We start from the raw sequence: 23,196 nt of genomic DNA, 5'->3' as shown, positions 1-23,196 counted from the left end.
ATATATATATATATATATATATATATATATATATATATATATATATAATTTTCCTAAAGCATGGCTAAAACTGAAATGATCTACAAAGGAAATTGTGGTGAAGAAATCTTACTCACACTTGAAAAAAAAAATGTTGTAATTAAACCTTGAGAATCAATAAACAAACTATTATTTCAGCAATTATTTTCACTAATATGCATATACATGGGTAAGCATGGGAGCAATGCTTGTATGTATTATTCATAAATTAATAGAAACCATTTCTCTGAATTAAACAAATGTGAGATGTGCCTACTTGGCATTCTCAGAGCAAGTGATGATTGCCATTAGTTTTGACCAGGAGGCCTCAGTGTCAGGAGAAAAATTACATAACTGAGCAAGTGACACTTAATGACAGTTGTCATAAACATGCATAAAAAACCCTTCATATTCATGACATGTGTCATGTCATGTTTATGTAGGTGTCATGTCATGATTATGAAGGTGTCATGTCAGTCTTATGCACACCCCTTCAAGTAAAGTGTAACCATATTTTCAATATAAATTAAATGTAACTTAAATAGCTAAATTATTTAATTGAAGAAAATAACTAAAATATATTTATATTAATTATATTATTTGTAATACTACAAACAAACAAAATAAATGTTTTCAATTTAAATTCAACTGAACTAAAATTGCTAAATGAAAATTGCTATTAATTAATAATAATAATAATTATAAACTTCAATTGAGCTAAAATAGCTAAATGATTAATTGAAACAAAAATAACTAAACTAAATTCATTATTATTATTCTTATTGCAAACAAAAATAAAAAATATAAGATGTTTGACAAAATGCATTATGTTGCTCTTGATTAAAATGGCGAGATCACTGCAATTCAGACACATTACTGGCGAGTTATCCAAATGACCATGTGTATCCCAGTGTCATTAGGACTCCTTTTCCACTTAGTAAAATAATGAATTTTTCCATATTAACCCCAGCACTGTACCACCAGCTGGCCTAATAAAACAAAACATATCCCACTGCAGATTACTCCAAATAATTACGTGAGTAAATACATATCTGCAGGTCCAAAGAGAATGGAAAACTCAATTAAACCTACATTAGACCTGCTGGGACTCATCCAAACACCCAGGATGCAATGGGATCAACACTGCTGGGAATGTAGCTAATGTGAAAGAACAGGTGGTGTAACCATGGTGACCGTGAAGAACCCATACCAGGTTAAAAAGTTGGTATTGTGATATTAAAGGGACAAATTCTGTCATTATTTACTCACTCTCATGTCATTATGTTGTCAAAAAAACAACAAAAACACCCATAAGTGATTGACAACTTTTGAGCTATATAGTCTACTGAAACCATACAATCTCAAATCTCATTCGCATTTGCAAATACTCAAATCATCATGTGATTTCTTTGAATATATGCAAGTGCAACTTATACAATAAGTGATACAATAAGTGAATGGGTACGAGAACTGTTACACTCCAAAAAAAGATAACAAAAATGTTTTAAAAGCACCATGAAAGTGATTGCACAACTTATAATAATACATTTTCTGAAGTCATACGATCTCAAATCTCATTTGCATTTGACAACATTCAAATCGTGATTATGTGCTTCTTTTGAATATATCCAGGTGCCAATGAGATAGGAGTGCTATGGTGAATTTTGTTATTTTTGTGGGTGTCATTTTTGGAGCTCCATTTTTATTGCAAAAATGTTTTGCTAAACCTCTTTTTTCCTGTCCAAAAACATGGAATGACATGAAAAAATTATGCTAGAATGGGATCATTTCTACTCCAACTTATTAACTAGAAACCAACTTTGACACCTGCTTGTCACTGAACATTTCGGAAACCTTTTAAACAAATGTCGTTTGCGATTAGAAACTGAAATGCCTGCTGGAACATTTTAAATGGCAGATATAATTTAAACATAATTTACAAAAGTAATTTTTGTTTTCACATTGTAAGGCTGAAATAATGTAGCTCCAAGTAGATTTTTGCCTAGAGGGTACTGAGACGTATTTACTGCGATAAAGTTGATTCAAAATCTGAAAGATAGAAACACTAATTGCATTTCGTAAAAAGTACTAAAACATTTTTAAAACCACACACTCAAATTTACCTTGGGTGCTGAAGGTGGCGTCAATGGCAGAGCCATCCCAGGATTCCACTGCACTGTCCACGCTGGGAATGGTGGTGGAATAGATGTCTGAGAGTTTACTGGGTTTCTGACCATCATCTTCCATATCGCTCAGATCGTTCAAATGACCCGTTACTGAGGGCTGCTTCGGGCTTGCCACTATAGAAAGAAGGAAATAAAGAAGATGATTAACTCAGCCCATGTATCACAGTCAACAGACCAGAGAGATCCAGACTTTACTGGAAATTGGGCCCACAAATAAGTCCTCATTTGATCTTTTGTTCTTGGATAAGGAACTTTACCTTGTCTACTGTCAGTCTACAGTATATGATAGATGGAGACAAAACTAATCAGACCTTAGGCTTTAATGACTCACAGCTAGGCAGCTTTATTGCTTTTTAGAGCTACAAAGATGTACAGTTCTCTGGGAGTTAATAGGTGTGAGAAAGCGTGACAGAGAACATAACGGTGAAAGAACGTGCCAATCAAAAGTCTGGGAAATATAGTAAGACAAATAATGTTTAAAAAAAATAGTAAATAATTCAAATTAGAGAATAACACAAACAGAAGTATGAGAATTATTAAGTAACCAAAAAAAGGTAAACAATAAAATCTTTTCTATTCACTATAAATAAATAAAAAAAAAAAAATCTAATAAATAAAAAATATATTTAAAAAATTTTGAATAATAATAAATAAATAATAAAATTGTATTTTTGCAAAGAGATTCAATACACAGGCACCACTTATGTATTTGTACACAAAATTAACTTGAAGTATTTTAGCATAAGCCTTTAGCTTGGAAGGTTTTTATGAGAAGTGAGTTCAGACTTTTGACCTGTAGTGTACAAATAAAAAGCCATTAGGCCGTAAGTGTGCGAGTCAGCACTCACATTCTCCCTGCTTCTTGATCTTCAGTGTGACGGACTCCCCTGCCATCTGCAGCAGGTGGATGGCCTCACTGAGAGGTTTGCCCTTCAGACTGTTGCTGTTAATGGCCAGGATGCGATCACCAATGTGGATGGCACCGGTCCTGTGGAGACAAGTGGTGTCATTTTAAAAGCTTTTTTTTTTTTGTTAAAAAACACGATTTCATTCTAATTAACTATGGCTGTTCATAAATTAAAATACTTAATTGCAATTAATCTCTTATGTTGCCTCCAGGTAATTCATTAACATATTCAGTCATTTCTGAGTGTTTTTATATATAAAAGAATATTTTATATTTGTATAGCTTGTATATATTTATAAAGAGATATACAAGATATATACATCTTAAATGTGATATTTCTTAACTGCTGACAGGCTTGAAGACTGACAGAACGTACCTCTCGGCCAGGCCACCTTTAGTGAGGCTAGAGATGATGATGGGGTCGAAGGGCTCCTCGGTGCCCGAGATAGTGATGCCCAGCGGCCCACCGTAGCGTTTCAGCTCCACCGTGTAAATGATGGCGCCAGAGCTCTCCTGCTCGTCTGCAACACAGGCCAACAGCACACGGGCGTCCCTATCAACACTGCCATCACGTAGGATACCTCACAGAGGGGCAGAGAGCAGAGCGAAGACACCCCTCACAACACCGGACAGAGAGAGGAGGTAGGGAGGGGAGGGATGGAAGGAGGATGGAGGAGTATTGACCAGAAAATAAGATATCCGTGGAGAGAAAACATGAAGGAAAAGGAACCGAAAGAAAACAAATAGAAATGGGATAAAAATACTGGGGCTGTCAATTTAATGCACAACTGACCATTCACCAAGTCCTACAATTAGCAACTACCTTAGCATGCTATCTGCCATGGTTTTTATTTTTATATTTAAAGATTTTTTTGGATAATTTATATATAGATGTATAATTGCAATATAAAAGACTTGAATCACATTTATAAATATTTGCTGAAGATAATGTATTAAATTTATAAATATATCATAAATTATATATTTTATGATATATAATTAATATTGCAATTTCATATCAATACACACAAAATTGCAATATTATATTTGAATCAGAAATATAAATTTGCTGAAGATAATTTATAATTACAAAATATAACAAATGTATACAGATATTATTATAAATTGTTATTATAAATATGTAATTTTCAGATTGCATATATATAATTTGATTAATCAGCACATCATGTCATTAATTGGATTAAAATTGATAATTGATTGACAACCCCAAAAAACAACCAAACTAAAAGTAAAAGAGAGAAACAACCTATTATGCTCACAAAAAGCAATAAACTAGAGAGTAATAGAAAGCGGAAAGAATGGGAAAGGAAGTAAAGCCAATTGGAGAGAAGAATGATGTAAGATAATAGAAGTGGTGCATCCAGAAAAAAAAGCAAAAAATGAGAAACGGAAAATACAAGGGATTGGCAAAATGGAGATATTCAAATGCATAATACAAAAAAATGGGATATTGCATCCGTGATCCATTTCAAAAATGGATACTGCACCTACCTCTACAAATCATACACGTTATCATCCAAAGGAGAACTAAACCTCCATATCCTGGACCCACAATGCATTTCAAAAGACTAAATGTCAGATGACAGACGTTTCATTTTGCCCAAAGTGACTTAATGCATTCAAGCTGTAGATTATATCAGTATGTGTGTCCTCGGGGGATTCTCGTGCTAGTTGCTCTACCAGCTGAGCTACAGGAATCATAATGTAAATTAATTATAAGACTGAACTCATTTTGCATGCACTCAGCAAACAGACATGGCTACAGCAACAGCGAAATCCACTTTAAAGTGTTTTATAAAATATTTGTAGCGCTGATTCATAATGCTCAACATCAATTAAGAGGTCAACCTGCCCATTTTGACATGGCTATGCCGAGAAGGAAATGCGCTAAAGAGAAAGAGAAAAATAGAGGAAAACTCGCAGATCCTCAGGGCAATCGTTGTCCTCTCCCACCCGCATCCACATATGAAGCGCTGATATCCATCAGATCACAGCAGTTCTAGCTGCATTCGTTTGTGTGTGTGTGTGTGTGTGTGTGTATCTGTATATGCTGGGGGTCTGGGGATGTTCGTTAACACGAGGTTGGCTCATTACGCCTTTGTTTTTTTGATGATGGACTAATGGAGAGATGGGAGGGAAATTACCCCCATTTAGCATGCCAGTCAGCACGGCCTCTCTCAGGCTGATGATTTGTTGTCACAGCTCTAAAAAAAAAAAGGCTTGTAAAATATGAATGTCGACCTTAATGTTCCCAGCGAGAAAGATCTAAATGAGCCTCTGGCTTTGGACGTGAGGAACTGAAACACACAAGGTGCCATTTCACGGGCACAATGGATGTCCTGGATGAAATATGAATGCCAGATAAAAGTGATTCGCAGTTCTGCTTTGTAGTACGAGCATTTTTAGTGTTAATTTGAATCCGTGTGGGGATTGTAGTTGCAGAGGCTCAGAGGTACCTGAGTTGTCCTCGTCCTTGCGGATCTTGAGTTTAACCAGGTCTTCGCACTGCTGCAGGATTTGAACGGCATCCTCCATGGAGCAGTTATCTAGACGGATGTTGTCTATTGCCAGAAGCTTATCCCCCAGCTCCAGGGTGCCCGTCCTTTGAATGAGAACAAGAAAAAACTGTTACAAGCACAAATGTTTCAGATTTTTTAAACTAATACATCTCCATTTCATCTCGTGATATTTTGCAGAAAGGTTATTTTCTCCCTTGCACAGACATTTACACATTTCGGTGTAGTCTGAGCTCACATTCTGCAAGAAATCACATCCATTATTCAGTGTATTGACCATGGTACACAGTAAAGAGCAGCCAGAGGGGCTGACGTAGATCCGATGCAAAAAACTGACTTTTAGCATATTTTTATCGTATTGGCCATAATTGTGTGTCGTTCTATATTCAGATTAGACACTGAGATGTAATCCTGCCTGAATTCACAATTATTCCACCACTTCTTCATATTAAATGGCTCACTTATTTTTAGGCTCTTTTAATAGAGCTGAAATGGAGGAGAGCAAGATGTGAAAGATTGCGAGAGCCAAGGCCATCTAACATGAGGAATACAAAGACGGACAGACACGTATTTAACCACTCCACTGTGTACACAGCGGTTCACAACCCAATTCTCTCTCCTCCTCGCATAATTATCAGGTAAACATATGTTCTATTATGTAAAAGCATGGGAAATTAGAGTTTGTGTGCTGAAAGAGAGGTAATTATACAGCTTCCCCCAACAACCCTAACTATTGCCGTGGAGAATTTTTTCTTTTTTTTTCAGCTTTGTTAGCCTTTGTTAAATAGTAATAATATTTCACAATATTGTTTACTTTTTTAACAAATAAATGCAGACTTACATAAGAGATTTCCTTGAAATAAATGAAACATTTTACCAACCTGAAACTTTTTATACTGTACTATATCTCGAGCTATGAGTGAAAAGTTGTAAAAAAACAAAAAACAAAACTAAGCTAGTCAGTACAGCTAGATTAGATTTTATTGCAAACAGCCCCGCACAGACCTCACAATCAACAACAATGCAGTCAAACAGCACTCTACAACTTTCCTCAGGGCAGCCGCTGAGATTTATGTCAATATGGAGGGTCACACATTCTCCCAGCCGCACTCAATCAGAAGCCCTCCTCTGTAGCCTGGAGAAAATTAGCATTTATATGCATAAGTACACTTTCGCAGGTCGATGCAGATAGAATACGCTCATAGTCATGCTCAATTCTGTGTGCAGATGTCATTACATTAGCCATTTGGGTCTAGTTGAAGCTATTTAAGGCATGGGTGAAGTGCTGATTTGGATGAGAGTTCAGAAATGCAGTGCTGAAGTTTCAGCAGCCATTATTCTAGTCTTCAGTGTCACATGATCCTTCAGAAATCATTCTAATATGCTGATCTGGTGCTTATTTCTTCTTATTATAAATGTTGAAAGTTGTGCTGTTTTATATTTTTTGTGGATTTTTCCCCCCCGGATTTATCTTTGATGAAAAGAAAGTTCAAAAGAACAACTTTTATTTGAAATGTAATAATTTTGTAACATTCTAAATGTCTTTTTACTGTCACTTTTGATCAACTGAATGCGTCCTTGTTAAATAAAAGTATCAGTTTAAAAAAAAAAAAACTTACTGACCCCTAACTTTTAAAGTGTATACCATGCAAAATACGAAAATAAATTATGTTAGGCAACTCAAAGCACAATTATTTTCAAAACTTTCTTTTTGCATGTTATTTATTTATTTATTTTTTTTAAGTTGTGCTGAGTCAAAATGATCGGAGGATGTTATGTTTTTAGAGCGTGTTTTGTTGAGTGAAATATTGTGCACTCAGGTAGAAAACGTAATCCATCTATTATGTATTTTGTTTCTTTAATATAGCAAAGCGAGAGATGCTGGCGGGTGTAGCTGCGTTAGAGGCTGTATGATTATGCAGGAGATTAATGTTTCTATAGAATTTAAGAGTACATTTTAAAGGAGATATGGTGCAAGACGATGATGCGAGGCGGTACCTGTGCGCCACGCTGCCTTTTTTTATGTCAGAGATGATGAGTGCATCTCCGGGCTTCCTACTGGAAGGAGCTGTGAAGAGAGAAGAGAACAATCAAACTTGTTTAATGGCAAATCTCACTCATTTTCTGTAGGCAACACTGCTGATTATCTAACTCCGAGTCATTCTTAGTTAACAACTTTGAAGTTTTTTAAAGGTACAATACTTTCTTAAGGTTCCGCCTTGGTGACAAAAGTGTCTTTAAAGTTGGAGAGAGAAAATCTGATGACACAGCAAGAGCTTTGTATCGACTTGTAGTGCCTCTTTGCATGGTTGGTGGAGAACTAGCTTCTTTTGGTAGCGTGAACAAGTACTTGTCAGTCCAGTCAAGTTGGAACTGTGGTTTTGTTGTCTATTTTACAATTTTCCAGCTCGGAGAATGACATGATGTCACTGCAAAAGATGCCACTCTCAATGACTGACAATGGAGATGCTCATTTTCCACAGAACCGGGTGGACGATAGTCTCACAGCAAATAATAGTACATATATAAAAACGACAATCTTTAACCATAAAGAAAGCACTCTGAACCAGCCTGAATGGTTTACTTGTCTTAGTGGTTAAGACCAACAAATAAGCTTAAGCTCTGGTTTAAGCTGTTTTTTTTTCCCACCAGGGAAGTATAGGATAGTTGTTCTCGACCTTTTTGACTCTAAAGCCCCCCATCGTCCAACACAATATTCAAAGCTCCCCCCGTATACAGTACTGTAATATTTTCTCTCTTGTATATCTGCTGTAATTATGACAAAACTGCTTGTTTTTAAACTTTTTATTAAGAGAACATGGTTAAGTTATTGATATATTAAACAAAATAACCATGATTTAACTATTTTGTGAATGCAGATGTTTCAGGATCCGTATGTTCTTCAATAAAAACAATAGTTATATATATTACATAATAGTAAAAACCGCTCTATATTACTATAAATTAATAAATATATAGCCTAAAAATGCTGCCAGCTCTCTAGGATTTGGAACAGAGCCATTACGTCAGTGTGAAATAGACCTTTTTAGCAGCTCTAGTCGTATTCTGGTGCACAGGGGACAGATGTGAGTGCATAATCACGTCATATGGTCGCTAACCCACCAGGAGCATCTGGAGGTGTGATATCAAACTTCTCGAGCCAGATCATTTTTCTCTTAGTAAGAGCTCAGGGTGATTCATGTTCACTTAATGCATCACAGACAGACTGGAAGGTCGTGTATTTTTCACTTCGAATAAGAAAAATAAACTCTTTTGTTAATCCTGCTCACTTTTCTACTTAATATGCCTTCCAGATGGTGGGACAGCTTAATCATCATCAATTCTGATGCTCTGTGCAGCCTGCCAGTGATGGGGAATTGTCCTATGCTGCCCTGTGGGGGTCTGTTCTTTAAGCTTTACGCATTGAGATGCCAAGCATGTGTCCATGTCGGACAGACGGTTCCAGAGGTTTTCTGTGGTGGGTTGTTACGGTTCGAGAACAACCCTGCAAGCTCCAATTGACAGAGCAGCTTGATAACTTGAGAACTTGATTAATATGATGGAATATCTCAAAGCCTATACAATAAATAAATTTATAAAAAATATAACAACAATAAATAAATTAAAATACAAAATATGTAAATTTTTTGTAAATAAATATAAATGTATGTAAATATATTTTTTGAATTTATATATATATATATATATATATATATATATAGAGAGAGAGAGAACAGACTAAGTATATTTATTTTCATAAATGTTTGAAATATAATTTTAAAAATGGCCAGACAAATGCATAACTGGGGTTACATACTGTAAGGGGAAAAAAACCCTCTCTAATGCCTTTTCATCTGTAAATAAATGAGTAATTAGATAGAGAGAGAGAGAGAGATAATATATCTTCACAAATATTTGTATTTTCAACAAAGATTCAAAATATAATGCATTTGAAATATGCAATCATAATGATATAATTGGATATTTATAATACAAATTCATATTTTAACAAGGAATATATATTGAAGTGTGACTATGTATATTATGGTGGGAAAAACATCTCTAATGCCTTTTTACATGCCTCTTTATTCAGCTAATATGACCTGAAAGACCCAAATTAGAGCTTTATTTCCACATTCAAATTAAAAAGCAAGTCAGAGAGGTTTGTATGTCGAAAGATGACTCAATGGAGAAAGTTCAAAGATTCAGTCTCGATGGTAGGGACTACAGCACTAGCAGTCTAAAAGAGGAAAGAAATTGCTTTAAGGATGTCAATCAGAATGAGCTAGGTTTGAACAAGCTAGCTGAGAGCAAATTGTCAGCAATACAGTTCACGAGATGTATCTGACAATTCAATCTCCAAATGTTAGTGAGTTCTCGGACCGAAGAAATAATCATGTTTTCTGCTCAGCTCAAAGAGAGCACATGTCCGCTGACCTTAAAGGTACCTCACCATATGCTGCATTACAGCGGTGTGATGTCACCTTCAGATGGAGCACATCAAAGCACATCCTTTCAACTCGAAGCTCTGATGAATTTTACAGCAAGCATCCAGAGCAAAAAAAAAAAAAAAAGACTTCTTACATAAACAGACACTCAAGCTTGATAGTATGTTTTGGAAATCAAGCAACAAGATGATTCTTATTTGTCAGACAAGCTACATTATGACATTGAGAACGGAAAAGCTACAGCCATCTTCTGTCTGCTTCCTAGTGGCACTGTGGTTGCCACTGGTAGCTGATTTGTCATAGTTTCCTCTCTTGTGCTTGCACTGCTATTTGGCCTAACCGTGATAAATAGCATGGCTCATTCACAGTTTCTGCACTTTGCCTGCTCATATTGGTCTGGCCAGGTGAATACCAATCTTGACACAAGCTAAGTGTCCAACTGGAACAATTGCATGAAGTAAACACTTGCTTTGTGTATCATCTGATCCGGTTTCTACAGTAAAACTTCATGTGGTGGCCATGGTGATCTTCAAATGCATTTCTTAGGAATTAACCTTGCTTTTTTGGGCTATAAAAATCCTTTTTTTTTTGTTTATTCGAGACAAATCTGTAGTCTAAGCAGCCAAATATTATCTTGTCTTATTCTTCAAGATGCCACCAGGAGAATAAGACAAGGTAATCTTTAAGGAGAAGCAAACAAAACATCTATAAACGTGTCCCACTATGGCTTTATTGGTACCTGTGAAATACAGACCCCGCAGAGGCACAGAGCAGAAAGCCATTAAACTGTTCAGGAAGGCCACGAGAGCTCGGCAAAGCCCATATACATAAATCGACACGTGGATAGGACAGCCTACGTCTTTCTTTCTCTTTCATTCCGAGCCATAAAAGTTGACTTTCTCAGACATCCTGCTGGTCCTGAGCCAAGTGGAGGCATAATTGAGTAGACTTTCATTATAATATTGCTTTAATAGAATGGGATTTCTCTGTGCAGAGTGCATATCTCCTCCAGCACTCTGTCTTCATTAGTAAGAAAGAATAGCTCCACCCATTCAGTGCAAACTCCATGATCTTTGAATCTTAAAGGGATAGTTCAGCCAATAATTACAATAATTTAATTATTTACTCATTCTTACACAGTTCCAAACCCATATTACTTTATTTCTGCTGTAGAACACAAAAGGAGATATTTTTAGGAATGTTCAAGCTGCTGTTTTCCATGCAATTACCATGAATGGGGGTTACAAGAGGATTCAAAAACACCATAAAAGAGACTTGTGCACTGCATTTTAAGTTTTCCGAACACATTTCAATATAGTTTTTGAGGAACAGACCAAAAAGTCATAATTAATTGAAAATCTTGCTGTGTTTATAGACGACAAAGCAATGTTTTTGGTGAACGGACTCATTGAGTCTTTCATTCTCCATTTATTCTAAATCTTTTGATTCATCATTCAGTTTACTAAACCAGCATGAATCATTTGTTCATGAATTGGACACTCAATTTTGCTGCAGCAAATCCCGAAATTAAAGCATCACTGAATAACACCTTGAATTTCATTTTTTTTTTGCTCCCACAAAACTATTATACGGTTTCTATGTAATACAGAGTTATATAGACCTTTTATTACACTTCTATGGTGCTTTTTGAATATTTAAATCTCCAGTTGCCATTCATTGTACCTGCATATTAAAAGAGCCATCAATCTATTCTTCAGAATTTCTCCATGTTGCATAGAAGAGATTTTTTTGGGGGTTCTGTTAAACTATTATGTTTATTGATATCATGGAGTCTTTGAGAAGACGGAGTGGAATGGGAACCAACAGTTAAGGGAATTTTTTAATGATCTGAAAAGCAGTTACAGAAGTACTTTAGCACAGGCACAATAGTTTGTCTGGTTCATTAAGGAAGTTCAGACAGCTGTAAAACCCACAAAGAAGCTTTACTGGGAACCGTTTGCTATTATCTTTGGACTGTGCATATCTACATAGCCAATCCTGGGAGAATTTGCCCCATCAAATTAGTAACAAATGTGAGGACTTGTACACAACCAGCAAGATAAATACTTTCATTTAGAAAGTGTGGAGGACGACGGGCAAAATTGCTTTGGAGGTAAACAACTCCGCAGCTTCAGAGAGAAGCAATTACTGCTGGGTTGTTGCATGGGGTCCACCAATGTATTTCACGAAGACGCTTACTGGCTAATAACAGAAAGTTCGTATCATATTGCTGTAATGGGGAAAACAGTCAATGTCACAAAACCGAGCTGGGATGAGGTGATGAATCATTCTGGCTTGACAATGCGGGCGGGCATTGATGAAGCAGCTGGCAAAGGCTTTGAGCGTTAGGAGAGTGGGGTTTACGAAGCAAGCTCTGCAGAGCCCCTGACTGCAGGTGGAAAACAGATTGAATTCACAGGCAGATCCGTCTAGAACTGCCTTTCCAAAGAGTCAGGTGATGGTAAACGAATGACACAACAGGAGAATAGACACAGTATCTCTGGAGGAAGAAGGGAAGGATGATGGTTTGGAAAGTAGTCCAGTGTAGAAGACAGAGGAGATAAAAAAAGCTAAGAGTCAAAAGCGTCCAGTGCAAAACCGACTTATAGTTGAAAGGCAGGATCCCAAGTTCAATGCCTTAAATCCCCACAATGCACCAGACACCGGCTGCATCTGAATGCGAAAAAATATGTTTCAAAATGCAGTTTTGTCACATTGACTGTGCCTTCTCAGGTATTTTTACAAGGGTAGGAGGCAGTGCTGTTATCATTAACCAAAACTATTAATAAAAACATCTGTTAATTGAAATAATTCTGAAATAAAATATAAATATTAGATGAAAAACTACAAACAAAAATGGGAAATGTTGCCTTGGCAACTAACTGCAATAGGTTTAAGATGAAGTACTGAAATAAAACTAGATATAAAAATATTTGTGATTATTTTAATAAAAAAAACAAAACAATAAAGATGACAAAAGCACTAAAAATTAATTTCAAATGTAAACTGAAAATATAAAAGGTAATTTGAAATATTAATGAAAAATATAATAGAAACTAATTAACACTAGCAATCATTGAAATACAAATGGCATTTTCCTTTTCTATGAGTATTGTAGTCACAAATTTGTATTTTTTGGTTATCCCCAAAGCTCACTGGAATTCTTTATAGATCACTAGACGTGACATTATGGTGCCCTGGGAGACCTTCATATACAAAAACACATCACACAACACTGAAATAGCCTTCAGTTCTGGACGCAGCCACTGTGACCTACAGTCTGTGCCTAGCAATTAAATTTACTATTGCAATAAATAAGAGATAATATATACTTAGGCACTCCTTTTCATGCAGAACGTCAAAAATGTAATAAATAAGCACAAGAAGAAAGTTTTTTTTCCAGCACCCTAATAAGCAACAGCTACATTATTTCCCCAGTAACCCAGTAATAAGTCACCCAGATGTGTTTTTTTAATGTCTTTGGAACTGAAACAGGTTAAATGTCACATATTTATATCTCAGTGATATAGGCAATGAAGGAATACCCAAATGTAAAGACTTATTTCTAAATTTGTGGCTTGGATAATGAACAGAAAAATGCTGAAGAGGCAATTAAAGCTCCAAAGGAAAAAGTGGTAAATTATGAGGTAATTTAACAACAGTCTCTCACAGTATACTTTCTTACATTTACATTTATACATTTGGCAGATGCTTGTATTCAAAGCAACTTCATTCAAGGTGAATGCCTGCCTTAACATGCACCATTAAATATAATTTTTACACCTGGATTGAAGGTCAGAGAGCACAAGCAAAGACAGTCTAATACGCATAGAGGAACTGAGAGAAGAATACGTACAGCTGATGGTGATGCCCAGTTCCACACCTGGCTTCTTTGGTAGCTTCACATGGAAGGTTCCACTGCTCGGGATAACCGATTCTGGATGAGACAAGGACAGAAATACAAAAAGGTCGATTTTTAGATGCAAGTCTATTGATATCATCATTCTGGAGTTTTAATAATAGTGAATTAATAGATAATTTTGAAACCGAAAAGTGGAGATTCAAATGAATGTCCAAACCAACACTTATTAAAGGGATAGTTCACCTCAAAATGATAGTTCTGTCATCATTTTCTCACCCTCATGTTGTTCCAAACCTGCATGATGATCTTTTTTCCGTGGAATGCCAAATGAGATGTTTAGTAGAATGTCCAAGCTGTTTTTTCCATACAATGAACATGTGAGGACCACAGTGGTTTTCATTGAATGTAAAAGAGTAGCTTTCACTTGCTTTGTTTTACATGCAAGAAAGAAAGCATATGGCAGCACAACATTCATTTTTTGGGGTGAACTCTCTTTAAAGTGACTTGGAGACAGCTGTTAAAAAATCTGTCTTTTTCTCAGGCAGAGATGTATACAATCTTTCTGACAGAAGCCCAGAAAGCTCGGTCTGGGAAAGATGGGAGAAAAAAAAAAATCTTCATAAAATGTCGTTCTCCTCTGGGCAGTGAGTCAAACTCAAAAAGAATGACAGAAGTGTCAAAGCGCTCAAAGAAATAAATTGCACAGCTCTCCAGTGACCCGCCATTACACAAAGACCTCTGCTCTAGAAATGATCATGCAGTAATTCAAGCCAACTCATTTAATCCAAATCAACAAAAGTGTCTTTTAAAACAACCACTTGGCCTAAACGATAAAGAATACTGTACAAGCAAAAACACGGTTAAGTTGTTCTCCTTCAAGCGCATCCTTTCAAAAGCAAATGTTATTGCTCTGTGGTAAAACATTTACATTTTATTGGGTTGCACAGAAAAGTGACATTCAGTTTTCAAACTGTGTGTTGCAGAATGGAAGTAAGCGCATCTTGCAAATAATGGTACATTCATGCCATGCCAAAAATATAATTTTCCAAATTCAATTAACAAATAAATTAAATCACTGTTCAAAAGTTTGGGGTTGGTAAGATTTTTTTAAATGTTTTTGAAAGAAGTCTCATGCTCAACAAGGCTGTATTTATTTTACCAAACATTCAGCAAAAAACTATAATATTGTGAAATATTATTACAATTCAAAATAATGTTTTTATTTGAATATATTCTAAAAAGTAATATATTCCTGTGATGGAAAAGCTGAATTTTCAGCAGCCATTCCTCCAGTCTTCAGTGTCACGTGATCCTTCAGAAATCATTCTAAATTTGTTAACTTTGAGTCAGATTAGAATTTACAGATACGAAGAGTTGCCATCTGAAATTTTTATCTAAAATTACCATTTTTATCAGGCTCCTATAATTATGTTCAGTTCTTTCACTTTAATGGCATAGAAAAGGACCTATACATTGTCATTAAAGTAAAATTACTGAACTTAAACATTGGAGCCTGATAAAAATGCTAATTTTAGAAGAACATTTCAGATGGCACTTAGAGGCTTTTGCATCTGAACTCTTCATACTCAGTTTTTGTGAGCAATGTGCATTAGTCGGTTAACGGACAGGAGGCGATCTGTGTTAGTGCCGTAAGGCTGAGACTATCCTTGAAGTCGTCAGAAACACATTTTAAGATTCCTGATAAGCTAAATAAAAGAAACTAATTAAATATCAAACCAAATTAAACAAGACAAAACACTAGGATGACAAGCTAATTACAGCGTGGCTCAAGGACTACAGACGTTCGACGTGGCCCATACTGTGATTACACTGCCAAAGCACAGCACGAGATGGAAAAATTAGAGAGTGTGTGGTGGATTTTCAGACGAGAGTATATAAACCGTATTTTTATGTGGCTGTCCGTCCGGAAATAGTACCTATTAAACCACGGGCCACTTGTCATAACTTTTAAAAAGAAAAGAAAAACATTAGGACAAACGTGGGATGTGGCCAGATGGATCTTTCATCCCCAAACAGGTTTGGAATTGATGAATCGGTACGTGTCCCCACCTGCTACGTCAAACTCAATCTCCAGTGTGACTTTGCTGGTGATGCTGGAGTCCCTCAGCAGCTGATTGGTCTCCTCCAGCGTGCTGTCCTCAGTGGAGATGCCGTTTATTGACAGGATGCGGTCGCCAATCTGCAGGATGCCGCACCTGTGCACAGAGAGCAGATTTAGCACACCATTCCTCTTACACTGGCCAACAGACTAGCTGTGCTGAATGCATAAAATAAAAATAATGGACTGGTGTAGAGTGAGACAAAAAGGGGTGGTGGGACCCAGGAAATGTCTCACACTGACCAGCCAACCACTTATATTATGCCAGCTGGCGCCGTTAAATAGACATTAGTGAGTGGATGTGACGCTTTAGCCAAAAATACAAACGTCCTCTTAGCTCAAGGTCAGAGTAAAAGCACTTTTTAATAGCTGAGGGAACAAAAACTCTTTATTGAATTACAAAATGGCTCATGAGCCAAACAGAAGCAATATTACTTTTGATTTCACTGCTAAAAACACCAGCAAAGTTGGTCACCATAAGGTATTTGCTGCGTTTTGGATGCTGGTATCCAGCGTGGGCTGCTACCATTACCACCAAGAAATATGTAAAACATTCAAACAAGTCATATTGTGAATAGCCTCAAAAACCAATGGTGTTGTAGGAAAATATTTACTGAGAATAATGACCTTTAAGGTATGTTTTGTTCTTTTTAGAGCTCGACAGCCCTAGTTACAATATAGAAACGGGTTCAGCTGAAAAAATGCTTACTATTCTGAGATACCAATATAGTGTGCTTTCATCTGGAATATGTAATCTTTAGTGTTTGTTCATTTGTTCATCTATAAAATCTCTAAATCATTTTGAGCAACATTAAAATCTAAGGGGGAAATTTCTTTCTTGAACTATTTTATTTTATTTTATTTTACTTTATTTTATTTTAGCAATGAAAGCAGGATTCATCTGGCAAAAAAACAACAAAAAAACCCTAAATAAAATACCATACATAAAATATAAATATATTGAAATAAAAAAATTAAACCACCAAAATACCATAACTCATATAACTGACCTGACCCATATTGGTGAACTACTGCTTTTGACTAAATGTAATACTTTGTAAATTAAGTGAATAAACATTATTCTATATTGTATATCACTGCGGAAAAAAAAAAAGATGTAAAACAGATCAATTTACAATAAAAATGAAAAAAAAAATAAATAAATACAAAATATAAACAAAAACACATTACTATAACTCATATAACTGATCTAATCCATAGTGATGAACTAGAGCATTTAACTAATATAATATTATTCTGTAAATTACTGTAACAAACCATAATTTACTATATTATAATTTACTCTGATACTATAATACTTTGTATATTGCTCCAAAAAGAAAGTAAAACACGACACAGGTGTCGCCATAAAAGCTCAAATGAATCTGTGAAATGTTTTTGTGAAGCATTAAAATGATGCATAAATCACAAATTAATTAAATAAAACAGATTGCAGAGTTTACTGTAAAGTAAACAAATAGTAATGTTGTGCACTCGCCACTATTTCTTGTCCAATTTGTTTTTTAAAAAGTGAAATTGTTTTGAAAGGCTAAATTGTCTTCCCAGTGCTGAAAAATGTAGTTAAGTTGGTAGCATCGCTACTCTTGTTCCCCATCTCTGGTAGTTCTTTATCAAATCACCAACATTACAAGGTTTATGTCCATCATTGCAATTACAACTTCGGCTGGCAGCGACTCATCCCGGTTGCTTAGGTCAGTAATTACAGTGAAGTTGGGATGTAAATCCACCTCAGTCAACGAGTAAAGCTCATTTGGATGCCAGCTGAGGCTCCGCCACTCAGGTAATTATAGTTAAGTGCTTTGCTCTATCACGTAATGCCGTAGTCAATCACAGCACAAGCAGGCTGGAAATCAGAGCATCACGGCCAGGTAGTTATATATCATGTGTGATCATTGCATTATATCATCGATGAAGCTGTGGCTCTGCGGAGGACAATTCTAAGCGGCGAGAACGGCGCAGTGATGTAATAACTGTGGGCTTTGGGATGTGTTCAGATAATCAAAATTAGATTCGAGATTAAATATTCAACATTCCCAAAGGGAAGTTCACACTTCTCTGATAATGCAAACAATTAAGCCGTGCCGAGCGCTCCGATCTGAGGAGGGGTATCTGGAATATTAAAACCCAGAGTTTTAACTAGGTCAGATGAGGCACTGGAGAAGCACTGGAGATTAATAAAAATCGTGTTGGAGATCTTACCGCTCTGCCGGGCTGTCGGGGTCTATGTAAGCGATGAGCGGCGGAGAGGACAGGGTTTCCGTGGCAAAGACTCCTCCCTGAAGCTGGATCCCAAAGCCCATGATGGAGTCGCTGATGAGGGTCACCTCTGTTGTTTCTGTGTGGACCACCTGACCGGCCAGTCCAACCGTACTGGAAGCCAGAGACACTAGAGGAATGAAAAACAGAGGGCAACAGGGTCACAAACAGCAGAAAGTTCCTCACAGAATCCTATAAAATTGATTTTTGGGGCCCAAAAGGACCCTCCCAATTCATTTTTACTATATGGAAAAGAGCAGCTTGAACATTCTGCTAAAATTCTCATTTGGCCATCAACGTAAGGACAAAAAAAGTCAAACAGATCTGATAAATCAACCAAATTCTAGTGAACAATCCTTTAAAATGTTTCAAATAGCTGTTCTGTATGCATCTTTTAACATACTAAAAGGTTGTCAGCCATGTGAGTCTTTGCAGTGACTGAGCTGGATTTGTGCCCTCGCTGCAGATAAGAATTCAATGTGTGCTAGTATCTTTGGGCCAACTAGGTGCGCTTAGAAATAAGAAAAGACACTTTGATATAGAGCTAGTGTACTATATCGCAAATCAGCCCACAGGGATTTGGGAAAACTCTTTCTGTATATGGTACAAATTATGAGGTTGTTAGAACGTCCTTATCTTATGGGTCTGGATCTGAAATTACTATATTATACAATACTTAAAAATAGTATTGTCATTATAAAAAAAAAATAAAAAAAATAAATAGGATAATAAAAACTAATATTTTACTGAATATACAAATGAAATATTAGGAATGCACCAGTATTATTTCTGACTGCTACCTCTCATATATATATATATATATATATGTGTGTGTGTGTGTGTGTGTGTGTGTGTGTGTGTGTGAGAGAGAGACAGGTAGCCAATAATTAGCCAATATTAAATTTCAATATTATTTTGTATATAAAATTAAGCAAATGAAAGATAATTTAAAATAAAAGAGACAATAAAAAATAAACATTTAAACTCAAACACTTAAAACAGACACCATTATAATGTGAATTATGAAAAATGGATATTCATTTTGACATTTGCTTGTTTTTTTAAAGGTGAACTTTCAAGTACTATATAACAGAAAATACATCTAAATGTAAAAATAGGAGAAATGAGCATGCACTGACATACATGCAATATCGACTGATAATGTTAACTAAAAAACTGTGTATATCTTATCTATATCTATTAGAAACACAAACAAGCCAGTGAAAACAGATAAACCCTGTTGTTTTCACCATGCTGATTGAGAGCGTTTAAACCAGCTTACCGAAAAGCAGACATAAGCATAACCAATATGATTTATACACCGCGCTGCACCCCATTTACAATTGTCTATATCAATAAAGTCTCATGGGATACATCTCAATTGCAAAGCCACACATTGTAACTGGGCTGCAAAAAGGCACAATTTTGCCCATGCGTACTGACGACAACTTTCAGAGATGTTTGTTCGCACTGTGTGCTTTCAAAGAGAAAAATGCACTCTGACATACGAGCGCCCGTCACACCATTGACTGACCTTAAGCTTAATCCGTCCTCCCAAGCACCAGGGAGCACAGACGGCAGCCAAGAGGTCTCTTTCCCCATAGACACGTTCCCCCTCATACGGAAATCTGCCTCCGGGTTATCGACCGGTGCCAAACCAGGCCTGCCACATTTTTAAAGAACCTGTTATACTCACCGGATCACTCTAGTGCAACTTGATACTGAGTCTATCCGAGATTGATGATCCTGCTCATGGGCTAGATTTACAGCTGCAGACACCTTTATTGTTTTAAATGCAGTGACCTTTCTTTTTTTTATTGGGAGTGAGGGATGAGAAAGGGAGGTTAAGGTGACGCAGATGAGGATAGGACGCCTTGTGGATGCTGAAACATTTTCAGGGACGGGTCTGCGGTGCAGATCGATCAACAATCGTTTGGGACTCCTCTTGTCTGAAGCACTGAAAATGATACTGACTGGTCTTTTTGCGAATGGCTCAGGTGCCGCAGACTGTGAATTGACCCGACAGGGCTTTGTGTGCTTCGGAGTCTTGCTTCGTGAAGTGATTTGGTTAAGTGGTGTCTTCGGTTTGTGGTAGACTTCAAAGGCTCTGACAGACAAGGAAGCACCTGAGGGGTCATCGTCGACACATCTCAAAGAATCACCAGCCAACTGACTCTCTCTAGCTCATTCGCTTCCTCCTCCTCCTTCCAGCAAGAAATCTTCATTTCAGCTTCCCACATGCCAGTGAGTCAGCTGTAACTCGAAATCCTTAGAATGAGTCAGAAGAGTTTTGAAACATCTTTTCTTTGGCAGAGAACAGATTTTGGCAGCTCTAGTAAAATTGGAAAATGCACCTTTGATCTCAAAGCCCTTAAGTTGCGTCATTGTTTCGATCGGTAGGACTATCTATTCTAAGCTCTCTCTCTCTCTCTCTCTCTCTCTCTATATATATATATATATATATATAAATAGACACACTGATGTTCAAAAGTCTGGGGTCACTAAAATTTCTTTTTTTTTCTTCCTAAATAAGTTTATTCAGCAAGGATGCATTAAATTGATCAATGTAAATGTAAATGTCTTTTGAATCACAGTTTCTCAGCAGTACAACTGTTTTCAACATTGATCAAAATAAGTAATATTTCTTGAGCATCAAATCAGCATATTAGAATGTTTCTGAAAAATCATGTGACACTGAAGTCTGAAGTAATGGTGCAGACAAAGCAGGTTTAACGTCAGGAATAAATTATATTTTAAAATATATGAAAGTGTTAAAAATTGTAATGCCATTTCACCATTTTACTGTATTTTTATTTCAAATAAATGCAGCCTTGGTGAGCATTCAAATTCTTATTGACAAAACTTTTGAATTGTAGTTTATGTATGCGCACAGAGTGTAGAATCCTAAAATATACTGGCCTTTCTTAACTAAAGAATATCTCAACATAATATATGAAACTGACAAAAACAAACCAAAATGTTAAGTAATCTATGGAGTATCAAGGCTATCAAACCAATGACTAAAAAATATATACATTTCCGAGGCTCATACACAAAATGTAAGAAATGTAATATCAATATCATTTTATTGAAAAAAAAAAATGAAAATTTTTTTTTTTCCAGGTAATTTTGAACCCCGTTGTGCATTGTAGGGTAAAAATGTTTATCTGACACCTCTGCATTCACAGTTTTCATGCAGAGGTCAAAGCGTTGCATGATGTGTGTGTGTGTGTGTGTGTGTGTGTGTGTGTGTGTGTTGAAGCCTCGAGTCACATAAAAGGAGCTTGGGAAGAAGAGTCTCTCAAAATTGTGTATGCTGTAGCCTGATCTGTCTTGCAGAAGATACCAGGAAACTTAATGTCCTCAACACTGTCCTTTAATATAATCATAGTTTTCTCTGGCAGAACGCTAGAGAAAAATACCTCAACTGACAACCGCATGGAAATCATAAACGAGGACTGTAGGCATTAGCCAACAATTAAATTATGCTAATATTCTCCTGGTGAGAAGACATGGTGCTAGTTCAGTCACAGTACATTAAAGGCAGAACGGTTTGTTCCGGACCACAGAGATGCAGAGGGGAACAAAAATTAGCATGACACCACCTCCAACAGAGGTAAAACAAGATTTAGAAAAGACATCAGTGAAAGCTTTTTAGAGTATATCCCCAGCAATAGAAGAGGAGACAACAGACTGAATGTATCTGTTTATGGGGTGTGTGGACAAGATAGATTCTCCTCACCGCTTCATTGACTGTTTGGTCTTGCAGTAGACATTTTCCACAAATGGGGAACAAAATTATTCTTCTTCAAAAAAAACCCTTTTCAACAAACAGTCAGTGAAAGGAGGTGCTTAACCTTCAAAAATATTGACTGAACCTCAGGAGGTCAAACGAATTATTACATTTTCGGTTTTATACCGTTTTTGTAAATTTCTAGCAATAAAAAAAGAATCAGGACAGAACAAAAATACATGATATATCCATTTTACGTTAGTAAGTAAATAAAAATAAATAAGTAAATATAGTATATGTATAATATATAGTAATGAATAATAAATGTATATGTATAATAAATAGTAATTAATAATAAATGTATATAAAATATTCATTATATTAATATGTGACCCTGGACCACATAACCAGTCTTAAGTTGCACGGGTATATTTGTAGCAAAAGCCAAAAATTCATTGTATGGGTCAAAATGATCGATTTTTCTTTTATGCCAAAAATCATTAGGATATTAATTCTTTCCCCGCCATTGACGAGTTATCTCGTCTTTTAGAAGAAAATGCTTCCCCGCCAAAGACGAGTTTTTACGGCTTTTCATGTTTTCACTGTTATACACTCAGGGGTGCTATTACACATCTTCTGAACGAGTACAAAACCTCCCGAACAAAAACACACGTGAACAGGACGGAGAAACTAGCGATCTCTTATGTAAACAGATGCATATGAAAAATAATGCGATCATCAGCAATAGACAGCATATAAATTAAAACTGCATAATGTTACGAAGTAAAATGTTGATCCAGTAAGTGGTATATGTCTGTGCAAGCTTTGGAGGTATTGATGGAAGCGATTTACTGGATTTATGCTTTGATAATCGTACTAAATATTATCCTGATGTCGTTTTTGATAAAAATGTGATTTGCTCAAAATAATGAATTTTTCATGAAACCTACCTATATTCAAGTGTTGATAAAAAAAGAATGCTTTAAGCTAGAATAAAACGGATTTTTTTGTTTTAAAGTAGAGGCTCTGATCTTTATTTTGGTGTATTGCATATTCAAATATTCATACAGCAAAATATACTGGAGGCCATCAAATTTGAGTGAAAATCA

At 36.1% G+C, this 23,196-nt stretch overlaps 1 protein-coding gene across 7 annotated transcripts in view; it reads right to left on the bottom strand.

Annotated features, from left to right (window-relative positions):
* Nucleotides 1-23,196, bottom strand: part of LOC107694275 (glutamate receptor-interacting protein 1-like) — a 165,245-nt gene that overhangs the window by 14,922 nt on the left and 127,127 nt on the right. For 5 of the 7 annotated variants that reach the window (XM_016493922.1, XM_016493923.1, XM_016493927.1 and 2 more), the window contains 8 exons: nt 18,298-18,484; nt 16,029-16,174; nt 13,953-14,033; nt 7,647-7,716; nt 5,589-5,734; nt 3,488-3,692; nt 3,053-3,192; nt 2,142-2,318 (listed from right to left, as the gene is read on the bottom strand). In XM_016493922.1, coding sequence (XP_016349408.1) covers nt 2,142-2,318; nt 3,053-3,192; nt 3,488-3,692; nt 5,589-5,734; nt 7,647-7,716; nt 13,953-14,033; nt 16,029-16,174; nt 18,298-18,484 — 1,152 coding nt within the window. The remainder of the gene's footprint in view (nt 1-2,141; nt 2,319-3,052; nt 3,193-3,487; nt 3,693-5,588; nt 5,735-7,646; nt 7,717-13,952; nt 14,034-16,028; nt 16,175-18,297; nt 18,485-23,196) is intronic. The other 2 variants (XM_016493924.1, XM_016493926.1) reach the window with 1 other exon arrangement.

The sequence above is a fragment of the Sinocyclocheilus anshuiensis genome, unplaced genomic scaffold (assembly GCF_001515605.1).
Source record: "Sinocyclocheilus anshuiensis isolate Anshui unplaced genomic scaffold, SAMN03320099.WGS_v1.1 scaffold1316, whole genome shotgun sequence".
In the NCBI taxonomy this organism is placed as follows: domain Eukaryota; kingdom Metazoa; phylum Chordata; class Actinopteri; order Cypriniformes; family Cyprinidae; genus Sinocyclocheilus; species Sinocyclocheilus anshuiensis.
This window is presented reverse-complemented; position numbering and strand designations above follow the sequence as displayed.